The 25,600-nt window shown below is 38.3% G+C and overlaps 1 protein-coding gene across 1 annotated transcript in view; it reads right to left on the bottom strand.

Moving 5' to 3' along the window:
* Nucleotides 1-24,918, bottom strand: part of MRC1 (mannose receptor C-type 1) — a 53,024-nt gene extending 28,106 nt beyond the window's left edge. The window contains exons 1-8 of the mRNA XM_050328762.1: nucleotides 24,626-24,918; nucleotides 20,478-20,879; nucleotides 18,886-19,059; nucleotides 14,892-15,053; nucleotides 11,978-12,091; nucleotides 10,779-10,925; nucleotides 6,162-6,344; nucleotides 2,208-2,365 (exon numbers count right to left, since the gene is read on the bottom strand). Of these exons, the coding sequence (XP_050184719.1) occupies nucleotides 2,208-2,365; nucleotides 6,162-6,344; nucleotides 10,779-10,925; nucleotides 11,978-12,091; nucleotides 14,892-15,053; nucleotides 18,886-19,059; nucleotides 20,478-20,879; nucleotides 24,626-24,686 (1,401 nt within the window). The 5' untranslated portion in view covers nucleotides 24,687-24,918. The remainder of the gene's footprint in view (nucleotides 1-2,207; nucleotides 2,366-6,161; nucleotides 6,345-10,778; nucleotides 10,926-11,977; nucleotides 12,092-14,891; nucleotides 15,054-18,885; nucleotides 19,060-20,477; nucleotides 20,880-24,625) is intronic.
* Nucleotides 24,919-25,600: the final 682 nt, after the last annotated feature.

The following is a 25,600-nucleotide window of genomic DNA, read 5'->3' as shown; positions in this document are numbered from 1 at the left end:
TATCTCTGTTCCCTTACTTCCTCATCAACTAAACCCAAACACTTCCCTTAAAAAGAAGGTGGTGTTGTAGACAGGGACAGGCTTTGTTCCATAAAAATAAGAGATGGTTTCAGATTGCTTCAGCCAAGGAGTGATGAATCAAAAGATATCAGGAATTGAAACATATGTACTTAAGTAGACAAACCTCAACAAAAAACAGGGAAGGTCAACTTATAGTTATGCATTTTTTGGTCAGCTGATGGCTGATTCCAAGAGATAATGACCTAGTACAACTTCCATGGAATTTCTTAAGCTAAAACCTACATCCTGGTTTCTGTGTTCTTTTGAGTGCTGATGCAAAGGAAAGGATGACAGCTCTTCTAAAGGAGCAGAATGGAAGGCTGCTACTTTTACTTATAGATACAGTTATATATTGCTGATGGAATTAAAAGGGACTCTGAGGTTTTGATACAAGTCTTGATATACATTCAGTGCTGCAGGACCTCAAGATCCTTCTGTAGTGACTGGCACTGGTAGGTGAAGGAAGAGAAGGCTTCGTCTAACAGAGGATAGAGTTCTCCCTTCCCTAAGTCAAGGTCCAGCATCCTGAGCCTGTATTTTCAGGTGGTTGTTGACCATAATATTAAGCATGCCAGCCTGCCATCAGAAACTCTGCTTCTGAGCAATGGTCCTGGGTTACCTGGTTGCACTGAATGCTGCACTTTCAGCAGATGAAGGTAGCTAAAGGGCACAGGATGGTAGATGAGACAAAACCTCAAGTATGTACTCCTAGCTACTCACTGCCCACATGCACCAAGGCCAGCTACTTTACAAACCTCCCATGCCTGAGCAAGTTCTCCAGCCTTGACAAGTGTAAAAGTCCATGGAGCAACTGCATTTACAACCTCAGTTAAATGACCCTCACATTTGAGCAGTCAGCTTCTTTCCACTGTGTGACCCTACTCTGTTAGACAAAACACCTACTACATCCTCAGCCACCACTGGCATAGCACAGACAACAGAGCACAAAAATCCTCACACCCTTAAAAGACTGTTGGTTCAATTACCATGTACACCATGGCCTGGTTGGCATGGAAGAAATGTACATTTATACTTTTCTCTCCAGAGCACCCCCACTAATACAACGGAGAAGAATTGTTAATAGATTATAACTTTATTCATGCTTCTGACTAGTGCACAATTTTTTCACTGCTGTACCCTACACAGGCTTGCTTCTTCCATGGATAGTACTGAGGTTTTGCTCTCCCAAGGCTGCTGTTCTAATTTTCTTCCTCGTTCCTTCGTGGAACTGATGATGTGGTCCCTTTTTCTTCTAGTTCTGCACCTGTTACCTCTTCTATGTCCCCTACAACTTCCTCTTGTCTTCAATTTATAAGTGCACTCACCAAAAGTGTAGAAAGAGAGCAGCTGTCGAGTTTTAGTTTTTCATAATAAGAAAATACCTTTGATATGAGTATATATTTTTCCCTCCTGATAAAATAGGTAAACCTGAAGGAGGTGTTAAGTTCAATATTTTTAATTATCACAAAAAGGAAAACTGCCATTTTGCAACATCAGACAGACTGACTTTTATACCATGTATTATCTCACTTTCTGTAATGGTCATCGAACATTCACAGGTACAGTCGCTCAAGAAAGGCTTTCACTAATGCCCCTACTAACTACTCTTCTTACAGTTCTTCACATGCAGTGCAGATAAAAGGACAACTAAACCACCTAGACACAAGATTTATACCTTTACCTAGAAAAAAATTAAACAAAGGTTTTTGTTTTCTTCTAAAGACAGTATTTTCAGCATCAACAATGCCAGTGTCATTTTTTAAGGTAAATCCCATATTCAGTCAAAGCAGAAAAAATCCAAACATATCCAAAATGCCTTTGTAGCTTTCTGAAGAAAATCATTTACGTGTTCATGTACTTCACAGTATAATTACAAAGTTTCTTTAAAAGCCCACATGCACAAACTGAAATCCAGAAATGGGGATCTTGGGGGGAATTTACCATCACCTGCCTGCTTCTCACAGAAGGCAATGAAATTTTCTGTCAACCTTGCACAGGGATCCTTCTTCAAAAAGGTAATACCTTTAACACTCTAAAACAGGCTGCCTCAAGCAGTAATATCCCTGGTTTTGTACACCTGCATAGGAAAAAGCCCAAATGATAAATGAAATTATAAGCCAGTTAAGTAAATAGCTATATGACCTTACCTTTCCCTTCATAACAACACAATCCTCTTGCCTCTTGTTTGCATGAGTGGGTTCTCCACGAAGCCACTTGGTGTAGGTGACAGGTGTCCCATCACTCCATTCAAAGTACATCTGAACCTTGAGGTCATTCAACCCAATCCACAGCTCATCAGCTGGTTCTAAAACATACAATTAACAAGGGCAATAACAGTTCTTCTGTATGATATGAACTTTTACCTTCATGGAAGAGAAAATAATGTATTCTCAGGAAGTTTAAAAGGCAGTCACAGGAATTTAAGGCTCTTAGTTTCATAAAGATGTCAAACCGTTCCTCATATACCCAGTCCAGTAATCAGGAAAGGCCACTCACCACAGTGTAATACAGTAAGAGTGTTTAACTTTGCATAAAACAGCCAAAATGTTTTTCAGATTTCAATTTTCCAAAATTCAGCAATTCTTTGCTGAATTATACCGCAACACAACTAGGTTAATATTTTTCCAACTCAAAACTCTTTCAACAAGACATAAATAAAGACCCAAATAAAATTTTACCTCCCCTTTTCCTCCTACTTTTAGTGTAGAGAAGAAAGAAGTGTCCTATTTTCTAATGCTCAGATACCCAGCATTTTCTGTTAGAGCTGACAACCAGAGTACTTGCAAATTTTCCCATTACGTGTGTTCCTATATTTTATTTCACTTCAGAGCAAAATTAAATTCATGTAATTGTTGCACTTTTTTCACTTCACAGTTAAAGGTGTTAGCAGTTGTTTTTTGGCTGGAAGGAAAGTGCAGGACTGATCAAGAATGTTATTTCACAGCAGCTGTTTCTTAGAGGTTTATTTGTCTGTGTTTAAAATCCTCCTCACTAACACATTGCTACTGTAGTGTTCATACCTAGTTTTGTTCTGAATAAACTATTTGAATAAGGAGGATTAAAAATTTGGACATTTATAATCAGTCTGAACTCCATCATCATCAAAGGGTATTCCTCTCTAGAAAAGATTTTGTTCAGTGCAATTGGTGTCTTCTAAAATATCACTTTATTATTTATTTGTAGTCTGTTATCCAGCTTATACTAAAGGCAGCAGCTGTTTCCTTTTGTTCACAGCACTCTGACTCAGACCACACTGAGCAACTACATGCACAGTCCTTTCCTCAGATAGCACGTCTTTCCAAGCAAAGTATTAATTACTTGGTAGCTAGAATTTATTACTATAAATATTTTTCATAAAGGATATGGAGACTACTTCTTAAGAGTTTTTTCCATTGCTTATGACCTTGCATTTCTACAACTCATCTACAGCACTCAGAGCTGTTTCCTGTTCAGTTTGTTATCAAAGTTCTTGCATTCTTGCGTATGTTTTCCTCTAACACACTCTATCCAGACTGACCACAGTCAACCTGACAATGAAATCACCCATGGAAATTAAAAACAGAAGCCCACCCAAAAGTCATCAGTTGCAGGAGCAGGCACTGCTTTTGTGTTGCTGCTGTCTCTAGCAACAGAAGTGGCAGTAAAAAAGCTAAAAGTCATTGTCCCCCAAGGCAATCCTTTCTGATTAACATATTTCAGATTGAGGTTTCCCCATAACCTAAAACTCTCCTTTGATTTCTCCCATCTACTAGTTCTGGAACATGGAGGCTTCCCATTTTGATGAACCAAGCTGCTGCAAAGACCACCCTCCCAGCTTGTCGCTTTAAGGACAGAGTCAACTCCCTCTTTCTCTCCCTTGCCCCTTCTGTCTTTATTATATGTAAGTATGATCAGCACTCTTAGCTTGCCCATAATGTTCTTGCCATCTATTCTGCAGCAAGGAACGCTCAGATTCACAGGACATCAGGCTCCATTTTCAAACAGGCCCCTTTGCCTCTTCTTCCAGACTACTCTTCATGTTCAGAAGTCCCCCAAAATTACATCTTAGTACCCTCCTTTAAACTCTCCTCTGCTCACACAACTGAAAGTTGTTCCAATTCCACTGCCCATCATGCTCTCAGCCCCTCCTTGTCTACTGCCTCCAAGCTCTCTAATTTATTTTTTGTTTAGTTATCTCTTAAAATCTTTCTGCCTGTATTTATTGAGCACTTAGCACAGCAGAGGCCTCATCAATGCCCAGAACTCCTACTGTGGTGGGCTCATACCAGGTAACACAAACAATAAACAGCATACTTTAATGAAATAACTACATCAAAGTCATCTGAGTAAGTCATGCAAATCTGTGGTGTCTTTTCCTACATAGCATTTTTTCCTCACCAGAAGAACTGCTGGTTTTTTGCAATCATGTCTACAGCTGGCTGACTAAACACCAAGATTTTTTTTTTCCAGCCATTTGTAAAACTGCTTCCCATTCTCAGTCATGCACATCACCACGTTTGTGCCATATCACATGCTGGACTTCCGTGTAAACATCCAGAATGCACTTCTTTATTCTTCATGTTCCTCTCTAAAGTTCTCCTTTGTGGGTCATGACAACAAAAGCTCAGCTACCATGACAATACTCATCTCAATGTGCCCCTTCTTCCTTTGTTTTATGATGGGATTGAGAACTGTTTGGCCCAAAGATAGACTTCTGTTCTTTCTGTACAGCACTTATTGCAGCAGAGTTCTGATGCAGACAAGATTTTCCAGGCACTGCAATATGTTTTCTCCCATCAGTGTGAACAAGGGTGATCTGATACTGTCATAAACTACTGTAAAAGGCTTCTTCAGTTGTTCCAGTTTTACTCCTCTGAAAAGAATGCTTTCAGTCTGTTGCAGCTAGTGTGCCATATGTGAGAAGCCTGGTTTCCTTCAGGACTATTTGCCTTTGAGAAACACTTACTTCTACAAAAACAGTTCAGGAAAGGTCCTTCTGTAAAAGGCATTAAACTATGAAATAATCCACTTCCAAGATGTAGTGAGAAAATACAACTAATGTCCTTTAGAACCTAATTTCTTTCAAATGTCCTAAGGTCTCATCAAGAGGCCCCACCTTTCCTAATAATCTGTTTCGAAAGAAAGTTTCATATTGTTCATTAAAGAACAACAAATCACTCTTTCAGGAATGTGAAGATAAGCACAGGTTGCCATGGAGTTGGCTAGGATACAAAAGCAAAGCACATCAGCTATTTTAGGATTGCCAGTCCAAGACTGCTGTCGCACTGGAGCCCAAAGCAGATTGCTGCACCTTGAGTGAAGGATAAACTAAGTCACTCTTACGTGGCACTAAAAGCACACATAGGATCAGTTGTTGCAGAGAAGCATTCAAAGGCGTGAACATGCTCCTCCCATTCAAAAGCAGTAACTGACCCTACATGCAAAAGCAGGTTCATGTGAAGCAATAGCAACCATAAAAGTGCCTCAGTGTCAGCATGGTTGCATTTTCCCTGGTGAACACATGGCATCTGTAGTCTAACTTGCCTTGCAACAGCTCAAATGTGTGCTCAGAAAGCGAGCACACAAGTACTATACTTAATGTGGGGCACATCTGAAACCATGTAGTGGGACACAAAGCCTCCTTTCTCAGAAGAAACACAAACACTGTTATTTGAAAAGTAGGGACATGGCAGTGCTGGAAATGGGACCCTGTTCTTCCCAAACTGTCTTTGACCAAGAGACTTTGCTTCCCCGCATTTATTTTTGCAAATCAATTGCAAAAATCCTTTCAGCTTCTGAAAAAGTTTAAAGTTTTTTAATCTGTACAAACAGAGGCAGAACCAGACGCTAAGAAATAGGAGTTTGGGGATTATGCAAGTCACATCATTGACCACAGCTTTTCTGTGATGGTAAAGCCTGTTTGGGTTTTGTGCTCTTACTGTGTTTTTTCTTACAATGATTTTTTAAACTTAACTCCTTCTGCACCCTGTGATCAGGACAATTATTTTTTTAAAACAGTCTCTTCATTTTAATAACAGGTAAGACATATTCAAAACACTTTCTTTACTTAGTATAAATATATATAGATATATATGTGTATGTTATTATGAAAAAATACTCACGGTACCCAAGCTGAGAAATAACAAAGCTGTATTCCTCAACATTATGGATGCTCGCCAGATCTCCATCCTCTTTTCTGCAAGATGTTAAGGCATCTTTCCATATTTTGGGCTCTCTGTGAATTATGTAACAGTGACCAGCATATGACATCCATTGATCGGGACACCTAATAGGCACATTAGTTTCTGAAAAGGAAAATTGCCATGAAGAATTTTAGAATTCTATTCTTAACTCAAGACTAAACACCGTGTAAGGAAATATTTAACAAAAAAATTTAATCATATATTTTCTTCATGAACAACAGCAGAGATGACAAATATGTGCAGGGATAATAATCTGCATGAGTAATTAAAAATTGAAACTTCCAGATTGTTTTTAAAGAACACTACAGTTTCAAACAAGTGCTTGTAACTTGCAAAAAGATAGTTAAAGCAGTTTTGACTTTTATGAGCATGCGTATATACATACTAAAATGTAAGGTCTGCAGAGCAGTGCTTTATAATTTTTCTACATTCATGCCACCATCTCTCTTCAACCTCTGTGTTGTATAGCTATCTGTTAAAAACCTGGGTTTGCAATACATATTTATGAGGGTTATTTTTTTCCCCAAAACTTAGGTGTTTTATCGATTAGCCCCATTTGCTAGACTAGGAAACAAGAAATAACTGATTCTACAGAATCACAAGAGAACCCAAATAAGAACACTACTTTTAGGAGTCCTTTTCAGAAGATTCATTGAGAAAATTATACTGTCAAAGTAAATTATTTATGCTTAAAACTTGCTTTTAGAAGTTCAGCAGAACAACACCAGAGTATTGCCAACAAACACATGCTGTTCAGCAAACAATTCAGCCTTGGCAGGAGTGCTGCCAGAATATATAATAAACAGAGTATTGCTGTTGTAGAAACAAATTCTGAGCCTTGCATCTCTTTACTTATAATGAGCAGATGGGTTTAGCAAAACACCAATATATAGAGTAGAAAAAGGACAGCAGGTTTTCAAAAATTCTGCTGCCAAAAAAACTAGAAGGAGAAGCAATGTGTTTGTGTATAACAGGGGGAGTATATTCTGTAGAAATATTTAAATAGGAATCTGAAGTCATGACCAGTCAGGCCAGGTTACATGTTCATATGCTGTTTCAACTGCAATATGCTGATGATTAACCAATACTTAGTGTCACAACACACGTTTCTAATAGAAACTCTGTCTGCTGTTTCACATCTGCCTCTAAAAAGTGCTAGTATGTTCTCACAAAGTTTAAGTAAAAACAAACTTTTTGTCCCCCAGGACAAATTGCTCAGTGCTCTGGTCAAAGCCCTCAGTTCTGCCAAAGGAGAGAAAGAAGTGGAACAGAGAGTGAGGGTACCCCAGAAAAACGAACTGGATGTACATGGTGATGTTGGGAGAAACAAGAGAGCACAGAGGAGGCAAATGCTGTTACAGAGGTTGGTCTGATGCTTCAGACAGCTGCCTAATTTGTCCTATGCCCGGTCTCAGCTCTGAGCATATGCATTTTATAGTGCTTTGCTGTAAGTCAGAGAATATGCACCTCCAACACACTCAGCACAACCTCCTGCAAACTGCTAACGCTGGATAGAAGAAAAGTCAGTGGTTCGGACATGGCTATAGAGAGTCACAGAGGTATCTATTCCTGAGGGATTCCTGAGCATCTCTTTTTCAAGCCACTGGAGATTGAGAGTATTACTGTAAACTCTAAAGCAACTATGGAAGAGCAGGAAAAAGCTTTTGCTTGTAGACCCAGTAACACCATGGAATTGATTGCAGGCCACAAAACAAGAAAAGCAGTCGATGGTCTCATTTCTGTGGTGTAAGTCTTATTGAATTACATTGCTGGGGATTTCTTAGTAAGAGAAGCTCTTCAGTTCTTCATTTCCACTACTCAGCAAAAATTAACTCTGTTCTTCCCTATTCTACTTTTAAAGAAAATACATGACGTTTCGAAGCCTCATAGTCTACTTTTCATCCTAATGCAAACAAGCATTACTCCCTGAATCTCATTTAATTTAAGCAAAAGAAGCAATGCAAACTACAACAAATAAGATGTAACAAATTAAATTACATTAATGAGTAAAAAATATTATTCCAAATGTCAAGCTGATGAATTTATTGGTCCATAAGTCTGGAATGGTTATTCCTCAAATAGAGAGCAAATACTTTTGTAAAATATAACCTTGACTTTCTGAGGTCTGAAAATCTCAATGATTGACCTGTATGTCTAGAAGTGTGAAAGCACTAGCTGAAGTTGGTCTCATGATTCAGACATTCAAACTTCTTTCTCAAACCCATCCTCTGTGGACTGATAAGACAGAGATCACACAGCAGTCACAAAACTAACAGTAAAAGAATTAATTTCCTCTAATTGAATGATTAATTAAACATTTGGAAACAATACTTTAAGATCACTACACCTTGTTGGCTTGGAATTAAATCTATTTTGGCAGTCACTTGGTGGATGTAGACAGACAGAAAGCCTTTCCTTAGAAAATAAAGTTAAAAAATATGCATGTTTGGCAGTTGAAATTGTTGTTTAATATTAATAATACTATTAATAGTTTTTATTAATCTAGTTTGCTGTGTTACAGGGCAAATGTTTTGTAGTCCTAAGATTCTACATCACTTCGATGTACAAAATGATGTGGCCCCCTGCTGGAAAAAAATACTTGTGCTGCAAATAAAAAAAAAAATTAAAAAATGAAGCTGTTGGCTTTGTGAAAATACTTCTGTAATGAAAAAAAAAGTTTTGTAAAAATTTTTCTCGACTTCTTTTTTAAACAAGCAAGACTATATTCTGTTGTAAAGTATTTCTCTGTCCCACAGACCTCATATACTGCCCTGTCAGACTCAATTGTAACTTCTAGGGTTAAAATTTCAAAGGGTTGTCTTTGTTTATTGTCAAGTGAACAACTAAGCATGTATGAATTTGCAATTAATTCATTTCCTGACCCAGGAGTCGTGGTCAGGAAAACGTAATCTGACATGGGTTTTCCTTTACATTTTTGGAAGCTAAGGGCACTTAACATCTTGCATGATCCCATGCTTACTCCTTTTATGACTTCCCCCCATGGGACATTCTGGAAAATATTTTATGAAATGAACGACTGCCAACGTCTGCTTAATCTGTCACCATGTTTGCTCAGCAATTTCTGTTCAATTGAAAACTTCTGTCTCTTCCTCCAAATTACTGGCAAACTGCAGGGTGGAGACAGGAGGAGAATCAAAAGCCAATGTAAAAGAAAGGCCATTAGACCCTCTCCAAAACTAAATTAAAATCTAAATAATATAGCGGTCAGTATTGAATTGATAGTATATTTATAGGCATCAGTGTTTAAGAACTGATGTATGAAACCTGAAAAGACAAGCAGTAGCCAGCTGAACGACCTAAGACAACCTATATAAATTAAACTATTTTGGTATCACTTGTATACAAATCCTGGACTAAACTTTACACCTTAATTTCAAAAGTAATTAAAATATGCATTGAAGTCTTTCTCAACTAAGGCAAAAAAATATGCTTAATTACAATTAAATTTTAAATAGTTATTTCAGTATTTAATTAACAAGACAGTATCTCAATCTTGTTGGTTTTTCTCTTATCAATAAAGCAAAACAAATTAGGCAGAATCCTCTTTCCTAAGTGTTTTTGAGTGGACTGTTCCTGTATTGACAAAAGCAGGAAAAATATTTTTAAAAACCCAACTGTTTACTAAGCCAAATGTCAAACACTGATTTTCCAAAACATCTGTTTTGCCAATTATGATGCATATTAATAAATGAACTGGAAATCTAATATTGGTTTAGCTTTCTGCTTCTAAAACCCATGCAAAATTATATCAGTGTATCTAAGACAGACAGAAAAAGAAAGAAACTTGAAAAGAGCAGAATAAAGGAGTGATGAAACAAAAGAGTAAGTTACAAGGGGTTTATAATACACAAAGAGATAATAAGGAAATGTATTTATAAATCTTATCCCTGTTCTGTCTTTCCTATGTACATTAGGCATGTGTCAGAATTACATTTTTCTGAAAAAGTGTCTGTACATATACCATTTAAATAATTTCATAAAGAATTTTAAAAATTTTGTATGTGTACAAATAAATATTTCTATATAAATATTTATCTCTATTTTAAGACACATAGATATATTAAAACAATGTAACTCTCAAAAGAATTTTAAAGAAATTCTTCAGTCCACTACTGGCTTGCACTGACAAACTTACTTTCATAAGTAGTAAAAATTACAGGAAGAAGAACTGGATTTGTTTTATTGTATACATTTGGCTTCAGATAATTCCACTGCTTTTAAAAATTTTTTTTTTTTATTTATACACAAAATCTGACAGTTCTGCTTCATTTTGGAAAAGAGAATTCCACAGTTTTGCAATTTGGAACTCAAGACTTCTGAAGAAAGATTACCTAGGAAATAGGGAGGACAGAGCAAAAAGAAAGTACACACTGTTCACTTTTACAGAAAATTTTGATCAAACCACAGTCCACAGAGTCCTTTGTTTAGTTTACCACATGCAATAACACCTATTCCGATTACAGGTAAAAACCACTGGTCATTAATAATTTGTTAATGATTTATTACCAAACCTACCTGTAGGAATAATGAAAGACTCTAAAGTAGCATTTCCTCGTTTACAAATATAGCCAAGTTTCCGATCACATTCCCAGTTCTCCCACTTAGCACCTTTCCCCGGATTTAATGCACCACAGATTCTTCCAGGTTCTGGAGAAGGATGGCCTTAAAAAAAACCAAACCAACAACACAAATCTCAATAACAACAAAAAAGTATAAGCAAAGGACAGTTACCCTCCCAACACTCACATTTATTCTGGTCCAGGCTTTAAATGTAAGATACATTAACATACAGGTAATTGTGATTCTCCACAGTCCTTTAGACTGAAGGGGGAAGTTCATTCCCTTAAGAGAATTTTTTCACATCAACCACAAGCTGGAAATTCACAATTTAACAGCATCTTCACATGTCCAAAGCCTTGACGGAAGGTATTACAGTGCATGGATTTATTTTCATTTCTAAATGGAGAATGCCTAAACTCCAGAGGACAGTCTTTAGGTGAAAAAACTGTTCAGTAAGCCAGTCAAATTCTGCACTTGGTATAAGAAAAATAATAAGTAATTATTTTGCTAATGTGAACTTCTTGTCCGCTTGTCTAAACAATTCGACAATGGCAGGATATTTGGATATTTTCAGTTGAAGATTAGCATTAGCACTAACACAAACGTCTCAAAGAAAAGTAGAACCTGTATAACAGAACAAATTTCTGCAATAAATCAGATGAACTTTTCAAGATCTGACCTAATGTTATTAAATGTAACATGTTTTTTCTTTCATTTCTGAGCACTTGTCCCTATACTACATAAAAAAGGATCAGAACTACTCAGCAATAAACTCAGTAAAACGAATTGGAGAAGAATTTAAAGAAATCCAATCAAACATAAGCCACCATGATCAGTCTAGTCTCATGAGTCTATGTCTCATGACATCTATAGCATCAGATTTATTCTGTATTTGTATAGAAATACAGTAAATTAAGAAGATATACAATTGAAGTGTCAATAGGTGACTTTTAAAATTTTCCTCTAGATTATGAGGATGCCATTTCCATCATGAACAATAAATTAGGCCCAGTGCACATCCCTAGCATAAGGGCCATTATTCACATTTCAAATCAAAACAAGCTCAATAATTAGAGGGGAATAGAGTGCTAGAAAAGAAATATGGTACAAAATGACCAAATTTGTAAACTGAGTAATAACATATTTAACCTTACCTGGAACCCAATTTAAGTATCGAAAAGGAGCACCACCAACCCATTGCCATCCACTGTTGAAATTCAAACTGTTAAGACCAAACCAGAGAGCTGAACTCAGTGTGCGAGTCAAACCTAAGTGACAGAGACAGAGAGAGATACTGAAAGTCTACAGCAGGAATAAACACTTTCTCAATATTTGAGAGCTGAATTTTAGTTAAACCATCTGCTTCTCCTCTTCTCCAGTACAAGTTTTAAACAACTTCTAACATTTTAGTTAAGGTTTTACAGGCTTTGCTAAACCTGTAAAATATGTCAGCTTACAAGGGTCACTTTTGTTTTAGAGTTTTCACATTTTGAAGTTCGGAAGATTTTATTACAAAATGACTTTTCTACATTTTCCTTTTAAACTAATGATCACAAACATGAAAAAAAAATTTTCCAGAATTACAGAATATTAAATTGATAAAGTTTCACAAAAGGTCACAAAACCAAGAATGAGTTTTCTAAAATGAAATGTGAAGTTTCCCAGTGTGTATTTTCTCTTCCATAAAATTAACAAGTGGGAGTTTCAAGTATACAAAAAACCCCTGTTTGCATTTTATCAAAAAAACATTAAAATGCAATGATTGCAAACATCATCTTTTTAACAATATATCTTGTGCACTTTTCAGACTGATCCAATTTCAGTTCTATAGCTAATAATAAGTCAGGCATCAAAAACCAATTCAAACATTTTGCTCTAGTTTTGAAAAGCATATAGGAATGTCATGGTTATGTATGGCCATGCTGAATTCTCTAACATTATTCATAGTCATTTATTATTCAGTTGTCTGTCTCTGTCCTTCATATAAGACTTGGAAGCCCATCTGGAGGACTGCTGATTTTTCTGAATTAAATGTGTTTCTTCGTAGCTCACAAAAAATCATTACGCAATATGTATTGTTTGTTTCTGCTTCTACTGATCATGACAAGATGGTGCAATTTTTAGTTATCTTTGACACCATGATTATGGGCAGCACTTGAAACCTGGCAAACTTAAAAGGAGAGGTAGTTAAGTACTGGAAAGCACTGGAATGTCATATGAAAGCCTGGTTTGGTGTCAACACATTATCTGTACAAATAAGTTGTGGTTAAGACAATCAAGAACTGAGCATGACAGGAAATCCTGGTACTGCCAGAGTAGTTGCATAATGAAAAACTGATCTTCACGTACATTTGGCAGCCATATCTATTAGTTTGCAATTAAAACACACCTACTATTAACGCACTCCTGTGTTAGTGCCAGTTTGTTCCCTTGAGAGTTAATTTCAACAATAATTTCATCACACTCAAAAAAAAAGATCCATGTTTTGACCAAATCCTTAAATTGAAAACAAAAGTTTAGAAAGAACAGACTGTTCATAGCATTAAAAGCACATTTGTCATTCCTCTAAATTGGAGAAATATGGATTTGATTGATGAACTATTACATGGATAAGGAATTGGTTGGATGTTTGCATCCAAAGAGTTATATAGCCAATGTCCATACGTCTAGATGGAAAATAGTAACAAGTGATCTGTATTGGGACAGGTATTATTGAATATCTTCATCAGTCACATAGACAGTGGGGTTGGGTGCACCCTTGGCAAGTTTGCAGATGACACCAAGCTGAGTGGTGCATTTGATTCACTTGAGGGAAGAGAGTGGCAACCAGAGTGTCTCCCATAGGCTTGAGCAGCAGGCACATGTGAACCTCAGTTTCAACAAGGTCAAGCACCCAGTCCTCTAGGTGGGTCGTGGAAATTCACAACATCAGTATGAACTAAGGAGAACAGCCCTGCAGAGAAGGACTTGGGAGTACTGGTGGAGGAAAAGCTGAATGTAAGCCTTCAATGTGCACTCACAGCCCAGAAAGGCAATTGTACCCTGGGCTTCATCAAAAGAAGCATGGGCAGCAGTTTGAGGGAGATGATCCTGCCCCTCTATTTTGCCCTGGTAGGACCCCACTTACAGTACTGCATCCAGCTCTGCGGTCCCTGGTACAAGAAGGCCATGGAGCAAGTCCAGAGGAGGCACAATAATTCATCAGAGGGCTGGAACATCCCTCCTGTAAAGAATGGCTGAGAGGATTGGGATTGTTCTGCCAGGAGAAGAGAAGGCTCTGGGGAGACCTTATCATGGCCTTTCAATATATAAAAATAGCTTATAAAAAACTGGAGGAACACTTTTTACCCGGGCTTGTAGCGACAGGACAAGGGGCAATGGCATAGAATAGTTTATCTTTCAACTGATGCAACATATTCAAAATATTTTCTAATCTATTTAATAGATTAATAATGGGCTATTTCATGTGTATACAGAGGCTAAGGAGACAGTAAAGAGGAGACTCATTGTGAAATGTAAATATATTCAAGTACAAATTCAGAATTTTCTCACAGGACACGTTCGAAAATTCCTTCAAAAAACACTGAAGGAGATTGAAACTAGAAGAGACTATTTGTGAGTCCTTGTGTTTATTAGTTCTTTTTCCTTTCTTTTCATATTTTAGCACATAGTGATGATGTAATGGCTTTAGTAAGATAGTCCAAAAATGCTGACTAGTAGACACAACAAAAAGAATACAATCTTGGTACCTGCATCTTTGGTTTACAAACTATTTTGCATTTTCCTGCATTGCAACATTCGTTCTTTATTGCTTGCTTTACTTAATTATTGTATTTTTTATGTTGCTGTAAGTTTATGGAAATATTTTATCAGGATATTACAAATAATAATAAATAATAAAAATATTATCTGTCCTATATTCCCAGATGAATCATTCAAGATAACAATTTATATATACTAATTACAAGATTTGAACAAACATAAATTTTCAAGATAGAACACGCTGTATGAGTGTCACTGTCACAATAATACACTTTTAAAAAAACCTGCTGGATAATATTACCCTACCTGTCAAGTATGTTTGTTCGTGTAATTCTGTGATGCTTAACAACTCTGCCTTCTGTTGTTGACAGCTTTTTCTTGCTTGGTGCCATGTCAGAGCTGCCTCAGAGTTTATCTGGTACTGGACGTTTGTTAAAGAATCTGTGTTCCACAAACTAATGCTATTAACTGTAGGGAGAAAAAGAAATGCTGTAACTTGCCATGAAGATGAAGCCAGACACAATATAGAAAAAAACTGCATAGCAAAAATACACAAAACATAAACAGAGCCATAGACAACTGGTTTGAAAGGAATCCTGAGCTCTCTCGGGTGTCAGTAGACCCAGGGCAGAGCTAAACCATGACAGCAATGTTGGGCAGTATATGGGGAATGAAACAAGTGCTGTAACAAAGCTGCTGCTTAAGGTAAACGAGTGGCCAAAGTCATACTAAAATAGTTGATTTGTCAACATGGAGAAAAAGACTGATGCTAGATCACATGTATATCAAGCTGACCACTTTTCTGAGATAAGAAACCCCAATTTTTTTTTACTGATTTGGGGTACTATGTAGAGTGGCTATGGATTTTCTTACTGTGACAGAGATGATCAGACCAAGAACTGAATGCAAAGCTGACGTTATCAGCATCCATCTCACACGTCTCTGCAATTCCTGATTTCTTATGCATGTGTCTGACATACCGTGACTTTCTTCTCTGCCACATAGTCTGACTGTGACCTCCTTGAATATTTGCACTTGGCACATTTAGGCAATGCCAAAGCAGTGAAAGCGTCATCCAATAGGGCCCAACATTAGACGTGGCCCCAGAAGGTACCACACTCCTCACATTGCTGCAGTCTCTCTTGGCTTATTTCAATGGAATCTCCACAACCAAGCAACAGAAAAGAACCATGATCTTGCTCTGCCAAAAATGGAACCTACAGGAAGCCTCAACACTGAGCTAAATATCACATAAAGAGAATAATGTTGTATGACAAAAGCAAAACACCACAGAGGTCACTGTATGTCTGATGACAACGAGAAAACAACTGAAATTCCTGCAGCCTCTATCACTTTCTCAAGTTGCAATCTGTTAATTTGAGAGAAAGAGGTCTTTTCTGAATTCAGAGAGCTCAGAAAACTGAAGTGTGCAAGTAGAGGGAAACAGTACAATAAACAAAATTCAAGACAAAGGATTATATATGTTAAATGTCAGCAGGTCAGCAACCAGCTCCACTTTTTCCTCTATTAAATCTGATAGTCTATAGGTAATGTGAAGTGCTTCTTTTAAAATTATCTTTATTAAGAAAAAAATCAGATAAAACCTACTGTAGTAATGACATCTCACTAAAAATGGAAACTTTCATCCCATTATCACTATCTACAAAACAACTTCAGTCCAAAATATTTTATGACTATCAAAATCCGAACTTCTTTGCCATGCCATGTTCTACAAGATCATAAATCTCTGAGCATAAGCGCAAGCCTGGGACAAAATTAATATTGCAAAAATAGTAAAAACTGTAAATCAGTAAAGAAAACTGCCTCTGACTTGATAGAAAGGGGCTTATAAATCCTGTACAATTATTACAGAGGAAGTAAAATTATTACAATTATTACACAAATCATGGGCATTCATTCAACCTTCCAGCTCATTCCTCGAGTCTCATAATTTACAGCTGATTTTCATATGGTACTCTCCTGTATAACTTTTGTCTTTCATAAAAATGAAACTAATTTCTGAATCCTGGAAAATTCATTTTTAAGGCATTTGTGTTTTGAGAGGTCAAATGCATTTGCAGAGGAAGATTTTGGAAAATCTATATGCTATTTTTTAAAGCTTAGTACCCCCAGAGAAACCAAAAGATGAATCACTTTTCTGGAATAATATATTTTAGGATCTAAGCTAAATTAATGTTAAACCCCACCTGTCTTTAGTACATAAGTAGAAAATTAGTTTAAAAGCCTAACCCTATCCCTACAAAGATGAATTCAGCATGTCTTTTTCCTCTGCACTTTTTGTTTCTGTTATAGTCAGTTGCAAGTTTTATGCATCAGACTTTCTAAATCCTTCAATAGCTACTAGCTCTTTCATCTGTCAAGAAAGAGGCCTCAATGGACTTTTGGCCACTGGAACACACCTACAGGTACACATTGACTCACTCTCCTGATGGTCTTACACTCTGCAATCTCTTTTCTTCCCCAACACCTACTTCAAAGTGCAACATACAGCTCAAAAACCCCATAGTGTAACCTATAAGGAAGTAGCATTTCCTAAGGTACTAAAAATTGTTTGCTGTAACACTTCTCAGTTTCTTTCTCTGGGATTTGAGTTTCTACTGCCACTGTATCAGCATCTCTTTCTAAATCTGCAAATAGTGGGTCATACTTACAATTATGTCACTTCCACTAATCAAATTTCATCTATTGAGGAAATATATCTCTATTGAGTATAGTAAGTGTTATACCTATGGTCTTATGCCCTCTTCATTTTGGAGAACACTTGAGCTGATTTTGCTCACAGTGAAAAGTGACTTGTTCAGCCACAGTAATATCTCTGTAAGTCCAGACCCCAGTAGGAACAGCTGCAATAGTTTGCATCACATGTTTTCATACTGGCCCCTTTGCTCCCCAGTTTAACAAACAACAAAAATTTTAATCCTATTAAATGAAATTTAACATACGCAGACTTAAACATTCTACTTCTAAAGCAATCATTAAAGCTTATCAACTTACTACTCATACCTCACTCATTCCTTTCACAGGGATAACTCAAACTTCTGTTACCGTGGCCTGTCTCTCATTAAAATATATGACTCAAACCTGAATATTTTATAGTCAGTACTGAAGAATCAGGAAGGAAACATGCAAGTAATCAGCATAAAGCAGCTTTTCCCAAAAACAATCACAGCCTTCAGAATGGATGTCCTCGAATTATGCCAAAGAATTAAACAAAAGTTAATGATGCCTCCTATTTACTGTACTCAAATAATGCTAAACAGGTAGCATTCTTAAGTCAATCTTGCTTTATTAATGGGATTGATATTCCCAACATGTTTTTATTATCTTGAAAATAATACTGACATAGGAAAAAAAGGTGTAATTTTTATTCATTTGAATTTCTGACTGCAACATTCCTGGAAATCAGGCAAGCGCACTAACACTTCATCATCAGACCACTTAAGATTAACCAGAACTGTCTTCTTCACCTGAAAGGAAAGGCATATTTTTCTCTTTAGCTCTGACTCGGTCAGCTGGAGCTTTACAGCAAAATACAACAGTAAAGAAGGGAGGGAGAAGTGCTACCCTTCTCAGCACGACAGAAGAAGCAGCTTGCAGACAAAACATGTATTACATATTTTACAGAAGTTCAGAGAAACTTCATCTAAATTTAAAAGAATTCAAATACATGTAGTCACAAATTACTCCAATTTACCTTAAGTATTATCAACATTTCTAAATAAAGTTCTGTATATTCATAATACTGTGTTTTAAACTCTAAATATACTCAAACCAGGGAATTTACATTAATAAATACTTTTAATTGAGTTAAAACAGAGAGTTACAACATAACAAACAGTTTTGGGAAACACTAGGATGTAGTAAAAAGTTCATGTAAGCTCCTTCATGTCTAAAGGGCAACTCATTATACAAAGTAATTTTAATTTTCAATTATACTGTATTCTAGCTTCCAGTTTCACTGCACAAATTTCTACATGGCCATTGGCATATACTACACATGTAACATCTTTATAGCTAATTAACTTTCTGTTTAAGTAGATAGGGTATGTGCAGATTCCAGTATATGATTAACACACGTCCACCTGGATGTAATTGGTCAATGTTTTTTATGCTGGGCCCTATATTTGCATATTTCAGTATTCCTAAAAGGATAGCAGGCTAAATGGAAACGGAAAAATGCACCATTTCAAACGGTATTCTGTACGCTAAAGCACACATTATGGACATATTTCCAGGCAGATGAATAACAGCACAGCAGAATCTCAAACACAAAACTTACATTTCATTGGGCAAAATCCATACTTCTTGTCAACATCATAGTCTGAAGTGGTTCCACACCAGAACCAGCCATCTGATCTGCCAGTATCTGTGCAGTCAGCATACCATTTACCACCATACTTAAAAGGGAATACACACGGTGCTCCATTGTCATTTCCTTTCACTGTGTAGGTATCTAAGGAAACACAACAATTTAAAAATGTATAAACGTTAATAAGCATGGGATATATATGAGTTTATGATCCTATTATAGAATTTTATAGCAAGGATCACTTGCTAGCTTAGTATACAAACTGTACTAGAAATGGGACACTGATAATTTAACTCTCTAGGTCTAGGCTGATACTTACATCCACAGTGAGACAAATTTTTGTTGCTTAAGAAGACCACAACTGACTGAGCCAAGACATGTTAAATTGTACATACAAAACAATCAAAAGTATAAAACCCACACAGTTAAGAAATTTTCTTTTTAAGTGCAAATAACTTTAGACTCTTTTATCAATAACCCACTCAGTTGCTGATCATTTTAGACAGGGAAGAGCATATGTAAACTTGAAACATATGTGCTGGGGAGTGACTCCCCCTTGCTATGTACAAATAAGATTTCCATTTGCATCTAAAGATAATTTTTGTTTCATCAGAAACCTGACTTAATGAAACTTATCGAAGCAACTGAAGCAGCTTTCTGTGTGTGCTCATACAATGTACATGCACTGGTGGGAGGCCATACAGAGGAACAGTACTTGAAGGGGCCGCTAGAGAGGTGACATACCAAGGTCACTGTCTCAGCTGCTAAAAAACAAGGGAGGAAGGAATAGCACGACATAATTCTGTCTCCCCCTGCCTCCTTTCACACAATTTGCTTTTCTAGTATTCTTCTGTTCTGGCTTCAGGCCAAGGACTAGTACTGTAATCAGCCATGGTGTAAACTGCGGAAACTGCATCCTTACCTCCCTTTTTGATCATTTCTGCTTATCAAAGAATACTAAATGGGAAGCCAATCATATTCCCAGGTACTTATGATGAATATATGCATATGTGTATTATACATAACTTTTTCAAATTTAACTATTTAAAATATCTTATTTCTTCATCTAACATTTCAGCACCAACTCGGAGACTCCCTTCAAAGACTAGGAAGACATCTTCAATATATTAAAGCTGGAGATATCAAGAGTTACCTGATTCCTCACAGCATAATTAATATTTGCTTCCCAAAGAATACGAATATAACCAGCAGACTATAAACTTACACTACACCTTCTTGTGCATATGCAAATAGTAAAAGCTATCAACTGCTGTGTAATAGATATGCACTTTTTAAACAACCGTAGAATTTTTTATCCCCCCCCAATGAATCCCTACCGTGCATCGTTAATCATCTATCAGAACTTTGACAAGTTTGACAAAGAAGCAAAATGAACTTCTCAAAAAACAAAAAGCACACACTCAAGTATTGCTCATTTCACCAGAAGTCACACTCACTGATCATTAAAGAGAGGAAGGAAACCCTCCTACACTTATAAATATCTTTGTTAGCTACACATAAAAATGAGTTTGAAATACAGAAATTAATTTACAGAACTTTACCTTCATAGCCTCGAGAACACAGATCGTCTGTGGTTCCGTAGACTTTCCACCTACTCCATAAACCAGATCCCTTGTACAGCATAACATTCCTTTCCTGTCTGTTTCCATAGTTGAAAAACAAATCTTCCCCTTGGATTGCAAAGAGAGTCTCATTTCTGCATTCCCATCGTTGAAGTTCACTAGCCTTGTCACAAGGATACAGAGTGATCGGAACCCAGTCTTTCTTCGAAGGCACTCCCAAGCACAATTTGAATGCTATGCTCATAAGCTGGTGATCTGAGACCCACCTGAATTTTTGTGACTCATTTTCTTGAACACAAGGAGCAACAGTCACTGAATTAGAACTTTGAGCCAGTATACAGCGCTTGTGTTCTTCATTATATATTAAGAAGGTGCTGGTATCTGTAAGGCAAATAACAGTGGAATCATTTGGGTCGAAGTAATCTAAGCTACTATCTAAGTGGAATACAAATCTGGACAGTGCTCTTGGTGTTAAAATCTCATCATCTGCTCAGCAAAAGAAGGCACAGCATTCCCGTGGCCAACACCTGTTAAAGTGACAGTACAATGCAACTCGTTCAGATGCAAGGACATTCCAACTACTTTGTGTCAATGAAAGCATCTACATGCAAAAGTGCAAGGCAGAAGAAGTGCAAAATCTAGTTTCTCCTGTAGGTTTAAAGCATGGGTTAAACTGAACAGAGAAAACACACTCATAGTATTAGTCCAAGCTGCACCCATGGGAGTTACTGAAACAAGGGAGCACACACACTGTAGACTGCAGATGCTGACTTTAAACACTCCAGCAGCACTGGCTCCCTGAATCTGGTTCCAAGGCATGAGGAGACAACAACAGTCTCTAAGTTCTTCAGGTTCCATTTCCTCACAGTGTGGAGGTCTGTTCTCAAAAGCCCTGCTAAAATCCTTAAAGTATTAATTGAGGGAAAGGATATGTTTTTAAGCTTTATACAAAAGCTGCTTGTAGAGCATTTATTTTTCACTCCGCTTCAGTCATCAGTGACTTCCTTCTTACATCTCTCCATTATGAATGATATACCGGCAACAGTGGGATTTGCCATCACCAGGTACACCTCTTCAGGATTTATGAAAATATACAAAGATCTTTGTAGGTCCCCAGGGTATTTTTCCCTCTTCAAAAATAGTGCTTCACAGCATGCATAATCATGTATTCAAAGTTTATATCAAAATTGCAGCCACTTGAAAAGTTCTTCTCATCTGTTACACTTGGGTGTGCTATGGAGTGTAACATTTCTGAGTTGTTCTTGCCCAAAGACTAAGAATTTCTCCTCTCTGATCCCCCTAAGATCTGATTCTAGATCTCATAAAGTAACAGGATGCACAAGGTCTTAAAGCTATATTTTAACTGGGCTATGAGTTAAGAAAGAGAAATATTAATTTGTGTGACTCTGGAGATTGAAACTACTTAAAACATTAGTTCTTTATTGTATGATTACCAAATAAAACAAATTCTATAATGGTGAAATATTTAAAGGGGAAAACAGGTTAACCATTGAAAATTTTCCTCTCTTTGCTGAGGCTCCAATGTGGAAATGATCAGACTTTTCTGCAGAAGAACAACCTGGGAACAAATAATCTCTCTCTCAGAGAAAGAGCTGACCTAGAGTTATCTCATAGATCAACTTCCTTCTCCTGTCCTTTGGCTTCCAACTCACTGGGAAGTAATGTAAAACTGATGAGTACTGGAGACAAAAGTTGTTGTCCTTTGCCAATCTTTTTTACTCACAGACAATACAAGGAAATGTACAATTATCACTGCTGGTGACAACTTTTTTTTTATTCAGCTTTTCTACAACATTTAGCACAATGTTATTGTAAACTGATATATGCAATGCTTGCAACTCTCCTTTTCCTGACATCATATTTAAAGTTTCTGGACAACAGAGATATCAGACACTTTCTCAGGTGTGGAAAACACTGCCTGATTTTTCAAACTCCTAAAACTGTATTTCTGGCCTATGATAACATTCCTTACTTTATGCTACTTATGGTCCTGAAAAGAGAATGCTATGTACTTGAAAAAGTTACCCCCAAATCAAAAGTCTGTATTTCTGCAAGCAAGAAAGGATGCAGAGTTTTGGCTTCAGAAACAGGGTTAGAAAGCTAAACAAAGAGGTCTGGCCAGCAGGGGTGGAAAGGGGGACAAAACTTTGGTCCTTTACTATTCTGACTGCACCTCTGCACCTTTACAAAGCATTATCAGTGTGTAAATGCAACACATCTGCTTATACAAGGGCCCCAGTGCACATTCCCAGAGCAGGGAATACTACATATGTAAGCAGCTAGAAGGCCAACACAGCCAATCAAGCACTGAAAATAAGTTGACATCAAAACATGAGAACAGAACAAGAGACAGCAGGATACAGGAGCAACCGTGGCTAAGACTGTAGCTGCAAGATTTCCTTTCCCTTAGTGTTGCTCCTGTCTCATCCATGACCATGCAGCAGATTTCTGACATGGCACTGTATTGTCCTAGTTTACAGCTTTATTTCTGTGTTTGTTCTGCCTGCTTCGTCACTGAAGGGGATTCCCATACAACAGTTTCCGTGTGAGTATTAGAAGAAACAGGACAGATATTTGTGCAGCACTTTCTATGCCCTCTCTGTAAACACCTGATGCCATTCCTGTCAACATGGTGAGTTGTATCTGTAAAATAGGCTGAGCAGAATTACACATATACCCATTAGCTGTGTTTCACATTTGTTACAGAGTTCCATAACAGGTGTCATTCTTCACTATAAATGAGCTGTAGATGGCACACTTTAGGGTCCACCACAGCAGACATGAGTACCACAGTGTTGGTACTTTGACCTGATTTTATTTCTAATAGTAACTGATCTGTTGAAACTTACTCCTAGAAGGAAGCTCTTTAAAATGCTTAAGAACATACCAGGCATAGGAAACAATTTACTTCACCATTATAAGCCATTCAGGGAGATCTAGCATCGTTTTCCTCCAACCTCTAGAGTAGATCCCAGTAGAGTTTTTCTCAAAGGCTTTGATTTTTTTTTTTCACCTCCATCACCACTGACTATTTGCCTGTCTCTGGGCCCAGCTCATATCTTAAGAATTGTGCTGAGTACAGTAAAATCCCATCAGCCAGTATCATTTCCACAGCAGAAATTTCCAGTATGCCAAACTAGCATCACGCACTGCAGCATTTGCAAACTATCACAGATTGGGCAGGTGTAAATCAGGAAGTAACTTGTGAAGCCGCTGAAGTGCTACCAGTGCTGAACGCTGGTGGAAAGCACCTCAAGAGCACACCAAATGCCAGAAGCAAGAGAGGGGGGAGCAAGGAGACAGCAAATAGATTGGGCAACTGCCTTCTCTACGAAGACTCCTGCTTACCAGATGGCCTACAATGATTGCTGCTAATTACACAAGGCAAGAAAGGTTATAAGGCAGTAGATCTCAATCTGGAGAGCAGAGGATGCTGAGAGGTTTTCAAGAAGGACAGATGAAAAAAATTTCACTGAAAAATAGCTGTGCATTGGAAATAGTGATAAATCTCAGATCAATGGGTGCAAATTCCAGGTATCACCAAGCAACACAGCTTTCCCCTGTTTTCACACCTCTGTCCATACCAGCACTTCAGCTACCTTAACACTGTTCCACAAAATCCATCTGCCAAAAGCAGGTCCCCGGGTTCACTGACGACCAGAGGACTGGAGGACTGGCAAAACCCCACTACAAGGCACTTCTGCAGACCTTGGTGGTGGTGGGGATTCTCTGAGGGAAAGCTGGGTGACGTTATTAATTCAATTAGGGACTGGTCGGAGTAGTCGGGGAAACTGAGGCACCGCAGGTGACAGCCCTGTTCGGCGCCCACAATGTCATGGGCATCCAAAAGGTCTCCCTGCCGGGCAGTTGAGCCCACCGGATACCTCGGGATACGAGGGAGGAGGGAGAGGACCCGAGGGGAGGCTACCGCCTCCATCAGCCGCCCGCCCACAGCACCGAGGGGGTTAAAATGGTCATGGGCTTCACCTGCGCGGATGCTCTCTCCTGAAACCCCCCACCAGCCCAGATCAGGCTGGGCTTTGTGTACCCGGTGACCCCTCGTTTTTCGGCTCGTCTCATCCCGCACAGCCCCTGCGAGGACTTACCCAGAAGCGGAAAAACACGAGGGAGAAGTCCGAGGAGAAGCAGGAGCAGCGAGGGAGCCATCGCGGCGGCTCCGGCCGCGGCGCCCCGAGGTTGGGAGGAGAGAGAGGGCTTCCCACCGGGCAGGTCCGCCGCACTTGTGAAGGGATGGTGGACGGGGGAAAGCGCTGGGCTCCAAATGATAAGGAAATATCCTGTCACATGGGGCGTTTTGAAATAACAGGAATTCGCTGTTCAAACTTTGCTTTCCTAAGCTGATTTTTTTTCTCTCTTAGCGGAGGGAAGAGCCTCCTTCCAGGCACACGCAGGTGATAAAGCGGTGATAGCTGAGAGGAGGGCTGCGCTTTTTTGTTATTGTCGTTGTGTGTGGAGTTTGCTTTTTTTTCATTTAACCCTTTTGCGACCCTGTCAGCGTCGCATGTGGGTCAGCGGTTTGTTTTCCAAGAAAATTAGCCAACCCCGCGCTGAGGGAAGAGGACACCCCTCTCCTTTCTTTCTGAGGTGAACCCAAGTCTCGAAGAAAATCCCCTCTCGAACGACCGGGTTTGCTCCCGGGAGCGAGGACTGCAGAAGTAGCAGAGACCTACTTTTGGGAGCCCGGGATCTGGGCTGCGCCCCCGTCCCCATCACTCCTCCTCCAGGCGCGATCAGGTCGCTCCGCCGGGCGCAGAGCGCGGGGGGCGCCCGGGGCGCAGCCGGGTCTGGGCTGCCAGGGAGGAGCAGAGGGGGACACGTGGACTTAAAATCACTAAGAAGCATTCTCTGAGCTCCAATAAATGAACTTAAACCAAATTTGTGTTGGGGTTTTTTTATTATTATTATTATTTATTCTACTGACTCTCTCTGCTGTTAACATGACTTAAATCTTGCTTCTGAATCAGTGTGAGAAAAACAGAACCTTACCTGATAGCTGGGTTTTCACATGCTGAAGCATCTGCATGGAATTAAATGATCTCTCCAAAAAAGTTCCTTTAGAG

This window comes from Myiozetetes cayanensis, unplaced genomic scaffold (genome assembly GCF_022539395.1).
Source record: "Myiozetetes cayanensis isolate MyiCay16 unplaced genomic scaffold, myiCay2020 scf1, whole genome shotgun sequence".
NCBI classification, from domain to species: domain Eukaryota; kingdom Metazoa; phylum Chordata; class Aves; order Passeriformes; family Tyrannidae; genus Myiozetetes; species Myiozetetes cayanensis.
The sequence above is the reverse complement of the archived record's forward strand: the minus strand, read 5'-3'. Positions and strand labels throughout refer to the sequence as shown.